Source organism: Mobula birostris, chromosome 9, assembly GCF_030028105.1.
Source record: "Mobula birostris isolate sMobBir1 chromosome 9, sMobBir1.hap1, whole genome shotgun sequence".
NCBI lineage: Eukaryota > Metazoa > Chordata > Chondrichthyes > Myliobatiformes > Myliobatidae > Mobula > Mobula birostris.
The window spans coordinates 8,684,034-8,702,987 of NC_092378.1; the positions used below are offsets into that span (position 1 = coordinate 8,684,034).

Sequence of the window (18,954 nt, forward strand, 5' to 3'; positions counted from 1 at the left end):
CACTCTCTGCATAAAAAAACTTACCCCTGACATCTCTTCTGTGCCTACTACCAAGCACCTTAAAACTATGCCCTCTTGTGCTAGCCACTTCAGCCCTGGGAAAAATCCTCTGACTATTCACACAATCAATGCCTCTCATTATCTTGTACACCTCTATCAGGTCACCTCTCATCCTCTGTTGCTCCAAAGAGAAAAGGCCAAGTTCACTCAACCTATTCTCAAAACGCATGCTCCCCAATCCAGGCAACATCCTTGTAAATCTCCTCTGCACCCTTTCTATGGTTTCCATGTCCTTCCTGTAGTGAAGCAACCAGAATTGAGCACAGTACTCCAAGTGGAGTCTGACCAGGGTCCTATATAGCTGCAACATTACCTCTCAACTCTTAAACTCAATCCTGTGATTTACTAACCCATTCCTCCACTTCCTCATCCAGGTCATTTATAAAAATCACGAAGAGTAGAGGTCCCAGAACAGATCCGTGAGGTACACCACTAGTCACCGGCCTCTATGCAGAATATGACCAATCTACATCCACTCTTTGCCTTCTGTAGGCAAGCCAGTTCTGGATCCACAAAGCAATGTCCCCTTTGATCCCATGCCTCCCTACTTTCTCAATAAGCCTTGCATGGGGTACCTTATCAAATGCCTTGCTAAAATCCATATACACTACATCTACAGCTCTACCTCCATCACTGTGTTTGGTCATATCCATCACTGTGTTTAGTCATATATAAAAAAAAATATTGAGGTAGTGTCCATTCAATGTCCATTTAGGAATCGGATGGCAGAGGGGAAGAAGCTGTTCTTGAGTCACTGAGTGTGTGCCTTCAGGCTTCTGTACCTCCTACCTGATGGTAACAGTGAGAAAAGGGCATGCCCTGGGTGTTGGAGGTCGTTAATAATGGATGCTGCCTTCTTGAAACACCGCTCCCTAAAGATATCCTGGGTATTTTGTAGGCTTGTACCCAAGATGGAGCTGACTAGATTTACAACCATCTGCAGCTTCTTTTGGCTCCTGTGCAGTGGCTCCCACCATACCAGACAGTAATGCAGCCTGTCAGAATGCTCTCCATGGTACAACCATAGAAGTTTTTGAGTATATTTGTTGACCTGCCAACTCTCTTGAAACTCCCAATAAAGTATAGCTGCTGTCCTGCCTTCTCTATAATTACATCAATATGTTGGGACCAGGTTAGATCCTCAGAGATCTTGACACCCAGGAACTTGAAGCTGCTCACTCTCTGCACTTTTGATCCTTCCATGACGATTGGTATGTGTTCCTTTGTCTTACCCTTCCTGAAGTCCACAATCAGCTCTTTGGTCTTGCTGACATTGAGTGCCAGGTTGTTGCTGTGGCACCACTCCACTAGTTGGCAAATCTCACTCCTGTACACCCTCTCGTCACCACCTGAGATTCTACCAACAATTGTTGTATCGTCAGCAAATTTATAGATGGTATTTGAGCTATGTCTAGCCACACAGTCACCCAGTTGAACAGTTAGATGTCTATAATGTTTTGAATTTTTTTGTATTATAGTTCACATTGAAATTACTTGGGGGAACCATTGCTTTGAAACACTTCAAGACATTCTGAGGTTGTCACAGTATGTTATGGATATACAGGGCTTTAATTCATCTTTTTGGAATCTTATTAATGTGGTCAGGACGAGCTTGCAGAGGGTGAGAGATGACTCAACAAAGAGGCAACAGACAATGTTCCCTCTAATTTTTAGTAGTCAGTGTGTGCAAAAATCTTATGTTGTGCAAACTTTTTTTCCTGTGACAAAAGTATGTACGCACTGAATGCACACATGGGACAGTTTATGTAGGTTTACAAAATATTTGACATAAAACTGCACAGAATAACAACAAAATAACATACATATTTAAGTCACACACACAAAAAATGCTGGTGAACACAGCAGGCCAGGCAGCATCTAAAGGAAAAGTTACAGTTCACGTTTTGGGCTGAGACCCTTTATCAGGACTAACTGAAAGAAGAGATAGTAAGAGATTTGAGGGCAGAGGGGGAGATCCGAAATGATAGGAGGGGGAGAGATGGAGCCAAGAGCTGGACAGGTGATTGGCAAAAGGGATACAAGGCTGGAGAAGGGAGAGGATCATGGGACGGGAGGCCTAGGGAGAAAGGGGGGGGGGTGCCCAGATGATGGGCAAGGAGTTATAGTGAGAGCGACAGAGGGAGAAAAAAAAGAGAGAAAAAAAGGGGAAAGAAAAAAATCATCATCATAAATCAAACTTTACAACTCCTCCCTTGGAGGGTCTGACACCCTGAGCCAATAGACTGGTCCTGGACTTATTTCCTGGCATAATTTACATATTATTATTAAATTATTTATGATTTTATATTGCTATATTTATTCTTGGTTGGTGCAACTGTAAAGAAAACCAATTTCCCGTGGGATCAATAAAGTATGACTATGAATAAATAAATAAATAAGGGATAGGGTATGGAGTGGCATTAACGGAAATTAGAGAAGTCAATGTTCATGCCATCAGGTTGGAGATATTTAATTTTTATCATATTTAAGTCACTAAGTCACTCAGTTATTTTTTTCTCTCTCTCCTGTCTTTGGCATTTACCCATTCTTTGTAAACTCTATCCCGACTAATAGAACTTTCATCCCATTGATAGCTTTTGATTCTCATTAACATATCCAAATGACATTCACCTAAAGGGTTTCTCAGCTTGTTTTTGAGTTGATTCATTAGCCTAAAACCTCGTTCACAGTCCGCACTAGATGTAAGAAAGGTTCCCGCAATGTTCACCAATTGTGTAAGGTCGCAAAACTGTTCATTTTGAAGTACAAATGCCACCATTTGAGCAAAGTTTGAAATCGGTTTGGATTTAATTTTTTCTCTGCACGGAAAGTCTGAAATCATTAAACTGTCTACTATTACAATATTTTCAGCTAGAAAATCATGATATTTTAGACATAAGGCATTAACTTGTTCATCGCCAAATGTGAAGTCACAATCTGCAATTGCGGAGAAATCAAAAGCTGACCATTCTTGTACCTCAACTTTGATCTCCTCTGGGTTTGATAGTTTTCGCTCTCGCTCATCTGCACTCAACTGTAACATGCGTAGCACTCCTGTAACGGGTAATGACGGGCTTTTGTACACCGTCCAAATGTGATTTACTTGCCAAATGATACTTCAAAAAGTCAAGTTTCCAAATACCATCCCACTTCTTTCCACTAGCAAATTCTCCAGCAACATTCGCATCACGGCAATACAAACAGATAACTCCAGTTTCCGGATCATACATAAATATTTCTCGTAAGCTGAACGTTCATGACCTCATGAGCTTTCGGTGTAACAGTTTCTACTATTTTGTTAAGCCATTCAACTTTAAACAAATTTGCAGTACTTTTGCGCTTCACGCCCTTCGCTTCTTTTAAATTTGACATAATGAATCAATATTTTTTCCAATAAAAACTTAGTAAGCCATCTACAGGATTTGAAACAGATCTTCGTAAACTTTACGATATGAACACTGTCCGCCAAACATGGCTGCCGCTGTGATGCAGCTGTACAAACTGGAACAGGATAGGTGAGGTGACGTAAATTAGTTTCGTGCATTGTGGTATTTGAAAAACAACTAACTAGTTAACAGAAACAGTTCACTAAAAGATTATTTTCAATAAGTATAATTATTAACTACTACATTATTTTAGGTAACTAACCTTTTGTGCGCACATTAATTTCCTTTGTGCGCTGGTTGAAAAATGTGCACGTGCACTCGCACACAGCTTAGGAGGATCTATGGCAGCAGGTATCAGTAAGTTTAATGCTTGATTTTGGGGAATTGTACTATCTGTCTAAAAGATCAAGCTCAGACTTCTCAACATAAAAAGTGATGCCATTTCTCAGAGCGAACTATGAAACAAATTATAAGAAGGAAGCAAATGGTCTCCAAGAGGGAATTGGCAGTTAGTATCTGTTTTTTTCACCATTAATAATGAAATTTCCTGTGTGGTTATTGTATGGCAGTAATGTAAATATTTCATTGCCATAGTTCATTAATGAATGAACCACAAGAATCACAGGTTTTTTAATAGTATTTGTAATTTCTTGTGTTCTTGCAAATGAAGATATATTTTCAATAATTTACATGTTCACATTTTCCCACTGAAATTATTGCATTTTCTTAAAATTGTGCACAGCATGCAGTCCGCTGGCCTCGTCTGCATGCAGTCTACTGGCTGCGCCTACAAGCGGTTTATTTATAATCTGTCCTGGAACCCCTGATGTGGCCACAGACTGTGTGGTTGACATGAATTTCTGTAGATATGTAAATAGCTGTGTTTCACAGAATGTCTCTAGACCAAGACATGCCTACATTTGGCTCCATTGCATTGCCAGGTATACCCTGCTGATGATGCCCAGTATTTTGACTACCAAATGCCCAGAGCTTCTGCCACTGCAGTACAGTCCTTGTTTTGAATTCCTCATTAGTTACCCTTAAACAGAGCAGTCAGTCTGTTTTGCTGTCCACTTACTAGACGTTTCTCATTTCCTAAGTAAAAATTTTACATTGTGCATTTTGTGGGACACCATGGTGGCTTCAAGCATGTGTGAACCTGAATGAGGAAGGTTCATTAGTACTGAAATTACTGCTAACAAGAGGTAGTAACTACATATGGACATAATTTTCTGTGCGCACACGTGCACCCCAACCAATGCAATCAGAGTTCGGGCATCTGTTGCAGGACAATGCCTGTCAAAGAATATATCAGCATTTGCCGTTTTCTTGTGATTGTACAACTTCATCACAATGCTCCCAAGCCTAGATCCACCTTCCATTGGCAGCTTGCATTTGTGAGGTGATTCCAATGTAAAACTTTACAAGCTTCCTCATAGGGGTGCTTTGAAATAAATTAAAAAGTTGTTTGGGCACGTGATTGAAAATATGATCTAGGTTAAGTTTCAAGGACTATCTGGAGGTAAAGAGAGAGTTTCAGCAGGAAGATCCAAAAGTTGAACACAAAAGTGATGGGAAGGTTGCTCATGGTGGAATGCTGAAGATTTGTGAAGGACAGAGGTTAGCATTGGATCGGAAGGCTGGTAGAAGTTGCAAAGAAAAAGAGGGACAAGGAATGTGATATAAAATTGAGAATTCCAAAACACAGGCATTCTCAGATTTAGGCACAAATGTACATCAATGAACATGGAACTTTTGTTGATGCAACCAATTTCTCAAGTTCTTTTTGTTTTGTAGGGTTCAGGAGTTGTTGTGGATTGGACACCAGTGGATGACTCCCTGGATTCATCAAATATATTTTTTGCAGGAAAGGTAATTTATAACATAACCAAGTAAAATACATCAAATTAGTTTGTTTCTCGTGAAGTCCTAACAGAAGCAGTATCTACGTACACGTTCTCTGTTATCAAGTTACAGTTATGGAATATTTTTGTAGTTTCATTTTGTGCCATAAAGAAATTGATTCAGCTAATTTCTGTCTATACATTTGCCTTAATCTAAATCAGGGGCACCAACCTGGGGCCCATGAACCCCTTGCTTAATGGTATTGGTCCATGGCATAAAAAGGTTGGGAACCCCTGATAACACACACAAAGATCTGGAAGAGCTCGTCAGGCCAGGCAGCATATATTGAAAAGAGTACAGTCGATGTTTCAGGCCAAGACCCTCCGGCAGGCTTTCGGCCCGAAATGTTGTCTGTACTCTTTTCCATAGATGCTGCCTAGCCTGCTGAGTTCCTCCGGCATTTTGTATGTGTTGCTTGGATTTCCAGCATCTGCAGATTTTCTCTTGTTTGTGATTGGGAATTCCTGATTTAAATGATCATTTTGCAGCAGTTAAAATAACTCTGATGTTGATTACATGATCTCCCCATATGTTCAATAATAGGCTTACTAAATGGTCTATTTTTATTTTGGCAACACAGAAAATAATAAATCATTTTTGTTTTAAAAATACTTCCTTATTTACAAACACATGAAAGATTTTCAGATGCTGGAAATCTTCAGCTACACGCACAAAATGCTGGAGGAAGTCAGATCAGGGAGCATCATAAATAGCCGATGTTTCAGGCTGAGACCCATGATCAGGATATGACCAATGTCTTGATGAAGGTTCTCTTAACCCAAAATGCTGACTGCTAATTTCTTTCCATAGATGAAAGACGCACTGAATTCCTTCAGCATTTTGTGTGCATTGATTTGTTTTTAGAAATTATAAAATACTTCACAATTCCCATATTTTTCTGAATGAGTGCCTAGAAAATTTGAAACATTGTAAATTAGTAATTAAAGCATTGGCTCAAGAGCTACAAGTTAAAAATTTGCTAGTTTCCTTCTGTTCAAAGCTAAAAGCAGATTTCAAATTGTATATCAATATTTTATGTATTATTTTTTCTTTGAAAAATCCTTTGAGAGTACCAGAGATGTTCTCTCCCATAATTTCATCAGTTTGTGTTATGAACAAAGGAAGTAAATATTTAAATACTTTTCTGTACAATCTTTAGTGAGAGGGAATTAAAGGGAATAAAAACTGTTACATCTCATGTTTGTTGAAATTCTTTTAGGATTCCAGTTCAGTTGTTGAATGGACTCAGCCCCCTAAGGAAAAAACTTCCAGAAATATGATGCATCAAATTAGTTGTGAGGCTGAATGGGATATGCTTAATACAGTTTCCTTCAAAAAGAAGCCCTTTGTGAATGGTGATGGTATGTAAAATATTTATACAATGCATTAAAAACATTGTTCTAGCGCTGGTGCAAATAAATTATCTGCCTACTCCTTAACTCTATTAAGCAACTTGGCCTCCAGTTCTTCAGCTTAGAGAATTTCTTGTCATTTTAATTCTAAGTATCTTCTGCATTTTGACACCGTGACCCTGATTCTACATCTCCAGTTAGAGAAAATAATCCTCCCTGCATCCAGCCTATTCAGCCCTGAATATTTATGAGATTCTCTTGAACTAGTCACTCAGTCTCTCCATATGATAATGCACCTCCTCAGGAACCAGTCCAGTGAATATTTGTTGTACTCCCTCAGAGACATGTATATTTTGATAAGGTGTGATCTCCTTAAAGCTCTGTCTGTTTGCAGTTCGATATCCTTCTTCCTGTACAGTCGGCCCTCCTTATCTGCGACCCCTTGCGGATACCAAAAGACGTGGATGCTCAAGTCCCTTATTCAACCTGTCTAAATGCGGTGGACCTTAGGACCCAGCGGAACCCCGGACCTTTTTTAACCTGACTCAGTGCGGTGGACATTAGGACCCGGTGCCGGAGCTCTGAATTCGCAGTGTTTCTGTTCACAAAAATAATCATGATCACGACCTAAAATAAAGTGGAAATAATAAAGCGATCGGAAAGAGGTGAACGCCATCGGTCATTGGAAAAGTGTTAGGCTACAGTCGGTCAACGATTGGGACAATTTTAAAGGATAAAATGAGAAAGGCCCTGCCCCGATGAAAGCTACAATTATTACTAAGCAGCGCAGTGGTTTAACTATTGGGTTTTGAGGTTTTGGGTTTTTGATCCTGTGCATCAACCCGACACGGATAGAGAGCGCGCACAGGAGTGGTCTGTCACTGGATTGAACTCGGGAATTTCCGTTCCCGAGCCCGGCGCTGAAACATACGTTTCTTAAGTGTTTTATATACATAGAAAGGTATAATATATACTATATACTAAGACAAACGTTTGACTAACTGACGCTAAATAATACTGGATGTACCTGTTCTGACTTACTTAGTAAGACAACTTCCGGTTTTTTTCCGATCCCGATCCACGATAACCTACGCACGTCCTCCCATATACTTTAAGTCATCTCTAGATTACTTACAATACCTAATACAGTGTAAACGCTATGTAAAATAGTTGTATTACTGCATTGTTTAGGGAATAATGACAAGAAAAAAGTCTGTACATGTTCGAACAACAAGTGCTGGAAGAGCACTTCTGCGTTTTCTCAATTCGCGGTTGGTTGAATTCGCGCATGCGGAACTCACGGATAAGAAGGGTCGACTGTACTAAAGGTTTCTTGCTATAAAGACCAACATACTCTTTGTAATCTTAACTGTGTGCTGCACCTGCATGTTTGTTTTCAGTGATAGGTGTACAGGAATCTCTAGGTGTCTTTGCATATCACCATTTCCCAGTCTATCACTGTTTTGATAAAACAGTGGTTAGCATAATGCTATACCGTGCCAGCTGTAAGATTGGGGTTCAGTTTTTGCTACTGTCTCTAAGGAGTTTGTACATTCTTCCTGTGACCGCGTGGGTTTCCTCCAGGTGCTCTGGTTTCTTTTCACATTCTAAAGGTGTACGGTTGGGATTCATGAGTTTAGGGCTTGCTTCGTTGGCACCGGAAGCATGGCAACACTTGCAGGCTGTGCAGCACAACCCTTGCGGATTTCATTTAACAGAATCAGCACATTTCACTGTACATCTGACAAAGCTAATCTTTTGGCTTTTCCTACCAAATTTGATATCCTTATTATACTGATGCTTCATTTATTTACTCGCATAATCAATTTGTCTGAATGACCTTGAATTCTTTCTGCATGCTCTTCCCAGCTCATAATCCCACCTGATTTCACATCTTGGCAAACTTCACAATATTTTATTTGGTTACCACATTTGAATAGCTGGAGCCCAAGGATTAATTCCTAAAAGTCTCTGCCTGCCACCCTGAAAAAGCCCCATTCATCCTCCTCCTCTGTTTCTTGTCTGTCATTTTTCAATCCCCGTCAATAGCTTACTCCCAATCCCATGTGTTTTAATTTAGCACATCAACAACTTTTGGCGTTTTAGAAATGCCTTTTGGGGGAATCATTGAATTAACTGAGGCCTTCTTACAAGATTCATTTTATTGGCTGAATCACATTACAACCACATTAGGAAAGTGCTGAAAAAAACTGTCCTTGCTAGAAATCTGAAATAAAAGTTAAAAATGTTATAAATGCGCAGCAGGGTCTATGGAAAAAGAAGCAGAGTTAACATTTCAGAAAGAAAGCCTTTCATATACATGATATTTAAATTTTCAGATAAATTGAGAATTTGATGTACTTTTCAAAAATACAATGGAATATTGTAATAAATGATGAAGTATATTTTATTATCAGAATTCATATATGTCACCACATACAGCCCTGAGATTCATTTTCCTTTGAGCATACTCAGCAAATCTATAAAATAGAAACTATAACAGGATTAATGAAAGATCAAATAGAGCGCAGAAGACAACAAATTGTGCAAACACAAATGTAAGTAAATAGCAATAAATAACGAGAACATGAAATAAAAGTTAGAGAGTCCTTAACATGAGATCACTGATTGTGGGAGCACCTCAAAGGATGGAGAATTGGGTATAGTTATCCCCTTTTGTTCAAGAGCCTGACAGTTGACGGTAACTGTTCTTGAACCTGGTGGTGTAAACCCTGCTCTTGTATCTTCTACCGTTGACAGCAACATGAAAAGAGCATGTCCTGGGTGTTGGGGATCTCTGATGATGGATGCTGCTTTCCTATGACAGTGTTTCATGTGGATGTGCTCAATGGTTGGGAGGCCTTTACTCTTGATGTACTGGGCCAAATGAACTACCTTTTAGTATCTTTGTAGGCATATCTTTTAGTAAATTTTCATTAACATTAAGGAAAGGGCAATGTAAGACAATGTGAAAAGCATCTTGGAGATAGTTCCTTAGGGGAAAAAATCTACTTTCAACTGATAAGTTACATGTACTGGACTTCAAATTAAATAACTAGAGAGAATTAGTGTTGGTTTCACTGTACAAATGAGCACCACATTCTGGGGGCAGGGTTGGGGGTGTGTGGGAGGGAATTGTGTTCCTAGAAACCATTTGAATGCAGATTTTCTGTATATATTTCCTTATATTAAATTAATGTCCAAAATACACTGAACATTTGTGTTGATTTATTTATTTTCTAAAATAATTCTGTGAGAGAAAATTTTATTCTGTATTTCAAAGTTTTGGAGAGTGATTTTGAATTCTGTGAGGGAAATTTCCATAACCCAAGTAGCTATAATTCAGGCATCACATGTATGTTTTTCAAATAGTAAATTAACTGATTCTTAACTTAAGCGTAAAACTTTTGTGACTCAGATTTGTTTCTATTTATGACCTGCACTAATATGGCATTTGTGGAGAGAGAAAGTTCAGGATGACAATCTTCTGTCAGTAGTTTCTTTACAAATGTTCCAAGTATATCTGGGCCGTACCCTCCAAATATCCGGACCTGCCTCTCGGTTTCTCTGCACTACCTTACTTCCCATTTTTCTATTTATGATTTATAATTTAAATTTTTAATATTTACTAATTTTAACTATTTTTAATATTTAATATTTGTAATCCAGGGAGTGTGAAGTGCAGAATCAAATATCGCTGTGATGATTGTATGTTCTAGTACCAATTGTTTGGCGACAATAAAGTATAAAGTATATTTCCATTGGCCTTTTTACTTATATTTCACATTTCCAACATCTGGAGCAGATGTTTTTTGGCATTTCATTCGTATATTGTGTTTAATGTTTTTAGATGATTCAGTGTATACCATGAGTAAAAGAAGCAAATGGGCATTCTCCTTCAACCTGACTGATCTGCAGTCCATCAAAATGAATAGAGAAGACATGGGTTGGTCATACATCGTATTTTATCTTGGGGATACTTGTCTACCAGCTCTGCATTTTCATCACGGCGGCAGCAGAAATTTATTTCAGTGCCTTAAGAGATATATTCTTCTTAGTGAGTAAGTACTGAAAAGTTTTTAAGAAAGTATCCATCTTTAAGGTGCATGCCTGTTGACTATATCTTTTTGAATTTGCAGGGCTTATTTTAGAGTTTTGTTATTATTTTTAATTATTTAATTTTGTACTGGTCTTCCCTGCTGAAATAAAAGACCTTATCTTTTTAAAGTTTTCTAACTATGGTGGTATACTATAGAAACATAGAAAACCTACAGCACAATACAGGCCCTTTGGCCCACAAAGTTGTGCCAAACATGTCCCTACCTTAGAAATTACTAGGCCTACTTTTAGCCCTCTATTTTTCTAAGCTCTATGTACCTATCCAAAAGTCTCTTAAAAGACCCTATCGTATCCGCCTCCACCACTGTTGCCAGCAGCCCATTCCACGCACTGCCCACTCTCTGAGTAAAAAAAAACTTACCTCTGACATCTCCTTTGTACCTGCTCCCCAGCACCTTAAACCTGTGTCCTCTTGTGGCAACTATTTCAGCTCTGGGAAAAAGCCTCTGACTATCCACACAATCAATGCCTCTCATCATTTTTATACACCTCTGTCAGGTCACCTCTCATCCTCCATCGCTCCAAGGAGAAAAGACCGAGTTCACTCAACCTATTCTCATAAGACATGCTCCCCAATCCAGGCAACATCCTTGTAAATCTCCTCTGCACCCTTTCTATGGCTTCCACATCCTTCCTGTAGTGAGGCAACCAGAACTGAGCACAGTACTCCAAGTGGGGTCTGACCAGGGTCCTATATAGCTGCAACATTACCTCTCGGCTCCTAAATTCAATTCCACGATTGATGAAGGCCAATACACCGTACGCCTTCTTAACCATAGAGACAACTTGCTCAGCTGCTTTGAGTGTCCTATGGACTCGGACTCCAAGATCCCTCTGATCCTCCACATAGCCAAGAGTCTTTCCATTAATACTATATTCTGCCATCATATTTGACCTACCCAAATGAATCACTTCACACTTATCTGGGTTGAACTCCATCTGCCACTTTTCAGCCCAGTTCTGCATCCTATCAATGCCCTGCTGTAACCTCTGACAGCCCTCCACGCTATCCACAACACCTACAACCTTTGTGTCATCAGCAAACTTACTAACCCATCCCTCCACTTCCTCATCCAGGTCATTTATAATAATCACAAAGAGTAAGGGTCCCAGTACAGATCCCTGAGGTGCTCCACTGGTGACCAACCTCCATGCAGAATATGACCCATCTACAGCCACTCTTTGCCTTCTGTGGGCAAGCCAGTTCTGGATCCACAAAGCAATGTCCCCTTGGATCCCATGCCTCCTTACTTTCTCAATAAGCCTTGCATGGGGTACCTTATTCAAATGCCTGATTCACACTTGATAGGTCTTATTCTTTCATGTCTTATCTTCTTGCTCTTCACATACTTGTAGAATGCCTTGGGATTTTCCTTAATCCTGCCCGCCAAGGCCTTCTCATGGCCCCTTCTGGCTCTCCTAAATTCCTTCTTAAGCTCCTTCCTATGAGCCTTATAATCTTCTAGATCTCTAACATCACCTCGCTGTCTGAACCTTTTGTAAGCTTTTCTTCTTGACTAGATTTATTGCAGCCTAGGGTACGGTTTCTGTACCCTACCATAACTTCCCTGTCTCATTGGAACATACCTATGCAGAACTCCACACAAATATCCCCTGAACACTTGCCACATTTCTTCCATACTTTTCCCTGAGTACACCTGTTTCCAATTTAAGCTTCCAGTTTCCTGCCTGATAGCCTCATAATTCCCCTTACTCCAATTAAACGCTTTTCTAACTTGTCTGTTCCTATATCTCTTCGCTATTGTAAAGGAGATAGAATTATGATCACTGTCTCCAAAATGCTCTCCCACTGTGAGATCTGACACCTGACCAGGTTCATTTCCCAATACCAAATCAAGTACAGCCTCTCCTCTTGTAGGCTTATCTACATATTGTGTCAAGAAACCTTCCTGAACACACCTAACAAACTCCACCCCATCTAAATCCCTTGCTCTTGGGAGATGCCAATCGATATTTGGGAAATTAAAATCTCCCATCACAACATCTTTCCAGGATCTGTTTCCCTATCTGCTGCTCGATATCCCTGTTACTATTGGGAGGCCTATAAAGGACACCCAGTAAAGTTATTGACCCCTTCCTATTCCTAACCTCCACACACAGAGACTCCGTAGACAATCCCTCCATGGCGTCCACCTTTTCTGCAGCCCTGACACTAGCTCTGATCAACAGTGCCACGCCCCCACCTCTTTTGCCTCCTTCCCTGTCCTTTCTGAAACATCTAAAACCCGACACTTGAAGTAACCATTCCTGTCCCTGAGCCATCCAAGTCTCTGTAATGGCCACCACATCATATCTCCCAAGTACTGATCCACACTCTAAGCTCATCTGCTTTGTTCACAACACTCCTTGCGTTAAACTAGACACATCTCAAACCTTCAGTTTATACCTAAAGTATCAGTGGTGGGGTAGAGATAAGTCTCTACCAAAGGAGGTATAAGATGCTCCTTCCTTCTGCTAGCCTGCAGGTCACCCTTGGGCAAGGTGTAGCACCTGCTTTGCCCCCGACCATACTGATCAGGGTCAAGTGAAGCCATGGGAGCTGGTGGTGGATGGTTGTATGAACAGCTGGTGCACATCACAAATCCTGGTGTGCGACCACTGATGTCAGGCAGACAATCTCTGAAGAGTATTGATAATGGCTGGGGCAACTCATCATGTAAAGACACTGCCCAGTAGAAGGCAATGGCAGTACCACTTCTGTAGAAAAATTTGTCAAGAACAGTCAGGGTCATGGAAGAACCATGATGGTTCATGTCAAATGACGTGGCACATAGTGACGGAACGAATGAATACACCATGCCTTAGTAATTTCATTATCATTACATTATATTCGATTTCTAAGAATATTTACTTAACTACATTACAGATAAAGACAAAAAGTAACTGAGTTTTTGAGAACATGGTGCTGATTAGCCATGAATTGCTATCCCGTTGTTGCTAGTTTCAAATGCTAGAACTGCCTGCTGAGTAGCACCAGTTCAGTTGTGAGTTGGGGGGGGAGGGCATGCAGTTTAGACATCTATGATGAAGTAGCAGCAATATATTGCCAGATTAGGATGGTGTGAAATCTGAAGGAGGGGCGTATTTCCATGCAGTTGTGGCCCTTCTCCTTCTTGCAAGTAGGGGTTGTTGGTTTGGATGGAGTTATGCTTCTGGGCATTTGGTGCATTGGTTGTGGAGAGAATGAACGTTTAATGTTGTGGATGGTATGCCAGTCTAGTGGGATGTTTTGTTCTCAATGATGTCAGGATTCTTAATGTTCTTACAACATTCAAGTGGTGAGTATTTCATTGTGTTCTTGATGTGTGGCTTGTTAGATGGCAGGAAAATGTTGTGGTGTTAGCGGCTCAGTTCTCAGTACTGGATGCTCTCCCTCGGACTTGGTGTTGTGGTCATGGTATTTATGTAACTAGTCATCTGAACTTCTGGTCCATGGTGATGTCCCTGCTCCACCCATGTTTTCTGAATGTTACTGGTTGAGGGCTTGATAATGGTAATTCCATTGCATGTCAACGGTAGGTAATTAGATACTACCTCCACCCCCAACAGGACGATTGACCACTAATAGCCACAATCATCTCCCTTTATGTGAGGTACAAATCTAACCATGGGATCGTTTCACCTATGATGCCCATTGATGTATTTTTTATGATGCCTCACTTTGTCAAATGCTGCCTTGATATTAGTGATAGTCACCCCTATTTCATATCAGCATTTTAGTTCTTTGGTTCAAGGGTGTAAAGAGGTTTGGAATCAAGTGCTCCTGGTGAAACCAAAATCAAGTGAATACTATTGGAAACCACTTTTTTAATAATGCTTTTTATAAGATTTGTACTTTTTAACAAACTCATGTATTTTCACACTCTCTGGCAGAAAACGGTGTAGGAGTTAAACTTATGGTTTATCACCTTTTTCATGTTTCATTGGCTAATTATTAGCACATTACCCACATGATGAAATTGTTTTAATTCTGTAGCCCATTAACGAGTATATTTCTATCAAATAAATTCCATATCTATAAAAGAAAAGGATTTTTCAGTGGCACCATTTTTCATCACATTCTTTTTCGTTCATTCACCTCATCATTTATCAACTCTTTGTTTAATTTGCTGAGTATTTGATTGTTTGTACTCTGAAATAAACGATAGTTGGAATAAAGATTGCTCATGATTTCAGACTCCCGGAAGAACCCTAAGAATCAGAAACTAACCAGAGAGCCAATAGCACCTACTTTATAACTGGGACAAATGATTGAGTGGTAATTAGTCTAAATGGATTGTCATGCTTTTTATGAACAGGATCTACTTACTCAGTTTTTCACATTGTCGGACAAATACTGGTGTTGCAAGTGAACTGGAACAGATTTGTAGAAGTGAAGCTAATTCTCGAATGCAGGTTATCAATGCTGTAGCTGGGATATTGTCCAGATTCAATAGCCTTTGATGTATCTACTGGTTTTTAACATTGTGAAATTGGTTGGAACATAGGACATAGAAATTTACAGCACACTACAGGCCCTTCAGCCCACAATGTTGTGCCGATCAGACTGGTTTCTACAATCATGAGGAGCTCAGGACAAACTGATAAGGATTATCTTCTTGGAATATGTAGCTGAATATATTGAATGCATACAGGATTAAGGTGGATTATCGCTTAGTATGTTTTGCTCGAAGCCTGGCTGCTACATCTTTCAAAAATGAGTTGTCTCTGTTATTGGTGATGCTGTCACACCAGCCTTTGTGATGTGCAGTGAGATCTATGGCCACCTTGTTTTCAGCTGTGTTTCTAAGAAAGTGATTCAGAGAGCAAGAATGGTAAAGGGAGAAACTTCCTTGACTTTGACCTCATTGGCTCCAGATTTGAAAAACTACACCCTACCATCATGAACTTCCAAGTCTAGCCAATGTCCTGCTGATGGGACTGCACAAATTTTAAGGATTACGATCAAGTGATCGAGGATATTTTATGCATGCTCTGTTTCAGTGAGTACAGCTCTGTCAGGCTTCTACTTGAATCATCTGTGTGAAGCTCTCCCAATTTATACTAGCCTTAGATTTTCATGAGGAGGGGACTTTGCAAATTTTGGCCGAGACCAGCTTAGCCGTATTTAAATTTTGTGTCTAGATTCGGTGCTGAGGGTTCTTTAAAGTTTTATCCATTTTCTGTTTTAATGCAGTCGTTATGATACAACTGAATTGCTTTCAGGCAGTGGTTAACCACGATGTTACAGGTGTGCAGTTCAGTGAAAGGCATATTGGGTAAGGATAGCAGATTTCCTCCTTTGAAGGATAACGGTGAATCAGATGGTTTTTTTTCAACAATCAGGCAGTATCAGGTGAACATTATTGCAGTTAGTTTTAGTTTTAAGTTCCATTTCTACTATTGGGAGTTAGAAGTGAAGTTGCATTTTTGGAATATTAGTCCAAGTCACTGGATTATTAATCTTGTAATTTAACAGTGATGCGTGGCCAAGTGGTTAGGGTGTTGGACTAGCGATTGTGAGTTCAAGCCTCGGCCGGGGCAGCGTGTGTGTCCTTGAGTAAGGCACTTAACCACACAATGCTCCAGTCTACCCACCTGAGAATGGGTACTGGCAAAAATGCTGGGGGTTAGCCTTGCAATAGACTGGCGTCCTATCTGGGGGGGGGGGGGGGGGGGGAAGAGAGTCTCGTACTCTCAGTCGCTTTACGCCACGGAAACTGGCATAAGCACCGGCCTGATGGGCCACAAAGGCCCGTGACAGACTTTAATCTTAATTTAACAGTTACAGAACAGTTACAGAACCATTTATGTAAGAAGCTCACTTTTATTCCTTCCCAAGACCAAAAACAAAAAATTCTGATAAGATTAACTTTATTAATGGATTGTGGATAATATATTAGTATATTAGAGGTCCATGGCATAAAAAAGTTTGGGAAACCCTGGTATAAATAGAGCACTGGAGTACACTCAGACCCCACTTAATGCTGAGGTGATGTTCCTCGGAGATGGAGCGCTATGTAAATCAGCGTTCTGCAGGGTCATTATGGTATTATGTAAGTGGACATGTGCACCTGATTTAAAAAAAAATCAAAGCAGAAATGTATGATATTATTTTATGTAAACACAGTAGTCCGTGCAGTAACAAACACTGCCTGTACATCAGTGGAGAAGCAACACATCGCAGCAGCAAGGGAGGGAAGTGGGTGGTGGTTACATCTCAGAGGATGGACCAAGCTGTGGGTTCTCCTCTAACTTTAGCAGCTTCTTCAAGTAGGTGTCAAGATCTGACTGCCTTTTCTTAAGTTTCCTCTCATACAGCAGTTCTCGGTTGCAGGAAATCTTGTCGAGAATACCTCTCTTTGCCTCATTGCTTCGCTCCCAGTCAGGGTCATTATCGATGAACTGGTTCATGTTTTGTGTGATCGTGGTGGTGCTAGTCCTGAGGAATTTTGTGGTGATGTTTCTTGCTGGTATTTCCTCTTCTCCACCCTTGTCCTCAGATTTACCCAGAATCCATTGCTCTGCCACTTCTTGAAGTTCTTCATTATTAAGGCTCTCACCTTGAGAATGCAGTTTCCCATCCATGCTAATGCTTTTCCTAGGCATGTTGGATGTACTAGACTCACTGGAAGTTGCAGGCCATTTTCCAGATATGATGGGTGAAAAATGTGAAATAAGTTGGCAAGGGAGCAAGAACGTTAACACATGCCGGGGAGGCAGAGCGTGAACTATATGTGATTGGCTGTGAGTGGCTCAGATCGTATGTAAAGCACTCTCATTGGCTGATTGAATGTTTACTGTAATGGCTGCCATTCTTGAGAAGTTCTGAGTGTTGCTTAGAATGAATTTTTGTCCTTTAAAAAAAAATTCAATAAGGGATTGAATAACTGCTATAACGATTTAACACTGTGGGGTAGCGTTATGTGGGGTCTGAGTGTGCAAGCAAGACCATGAAGCAGAAATAAACTGGTTAATTTCAGATTGACAGGTTTTAAATGGTGGTGTACTTGGGCCTCATTGATTTGCACTTAGCAGTTGTTTTAAATTATTAAAATATGCAAGTTTATTGCTGATGTAGAAATCCAGTGGGGAAAGTAACTTCTGAGTTGGAAGCAGAATTGCTAAATGTTTTACACTCAGTGACTTTTTTATTAGATACACCTGTCCACCTCGTTAATTCAAACATCTAATCAGCCAATCATGTGACAGCAACTTAATGCATGAAAGCACGCAGACATGGTGAAGAGGTTCAGTTGTTGTTTAGACCAAACAACAGAATGGGGAAGATATGTGATCTAAGTGACTTTGACCGTGGAATGATTGTTGGAGCCAGATAGGGTGGTTTGAGTATCTCAGAAACTGCTGATCTTTTGGGATTTTCATGCACAGCAGTCCCTAGAGTGTACAGAGAATAGAGTGCAAAACAAAAAAAATCCACTGAGTGACAGTTCAGTTGCTGAAAACATCTTGTTAATGAGAGAGGTTGGAGGAGAATGGCCAGACTGGTTCAAGCTGACAGGAAGGTGACAGTAACTCAAGTACCCACACGTTACAACAGTATTGTGCAGAAGAGCATACTGAATGCATTGAGACTTGAAATGGATGGACATCAGGTTCCACTTCTGTATCTAATAAAGAGGATGCTAAGTGTTCAAGTTGGCGGGAAGAGAAGATGGCAGCGCGACGCAGTGCGCGCAGCTCTCCGGTGAAATGATATCGTATCTGTTATATAGGGGCCGTGGACAATTCTGATTTGATGGAGACAGACGTGAAAGCACAGAGGAACATCTGGAGAAATTTCTGAAATGCCAGTTCACTGCCGCTGTTACTGCGCGATCGAGAATCTTCCGGATGGAAGGCCCCAAAATCCCCGGCTTTGCCTGCTGCTGGCGACCGAGGCTGAGGTCGAAGCGTTCGGATAGAGATGGTTCTCGGTACTCAGTGTCGGAGGACTGATCGGAGGCTCAAAGTTTTCGGATGACTCAGAGTCGGACTGTGGTTGGGCATGGCAGGGAGAGTTTTCTTCCTTCTCCCGTCTGCGTGAGATGTGGGACTTTCGTGAGATGTGGGACTTTCGAGAGACTTTGAACTTTTTTACTGTGCCATGGACTGTTCTTCATCAAGTTATG

General features: G+C 40.5%; 1 protein-coding gene across 1 annotated transcript in view; it reads left to right on the forward strand.

Moving 5' to 3' along the window:
* Positions 1-18,954, forward strand: part of tbc1d15 (TBC1 domain family, member 15) — a 63,254-nt gene that overhangs the window by 11,950 nt on the left and 32,350 nt on the right. Inside the window, exons 3-5 of the mRNA XM_072267477.1 lie at positions 5,244-5,318; positions 6,571-6,712; positions 10,554-10,764. Coding sequence (XP_072123578.1) covers positions 5,244-5,318; positions 6,571-6,712; positions 10,554-10,764 — 428 coding nt within the window. The remainder of the gene's footprint in view (positions 1-5,243; positions 5,319-6,570; positions 6,713-10,553; positions 10,765-18,954) is intronic.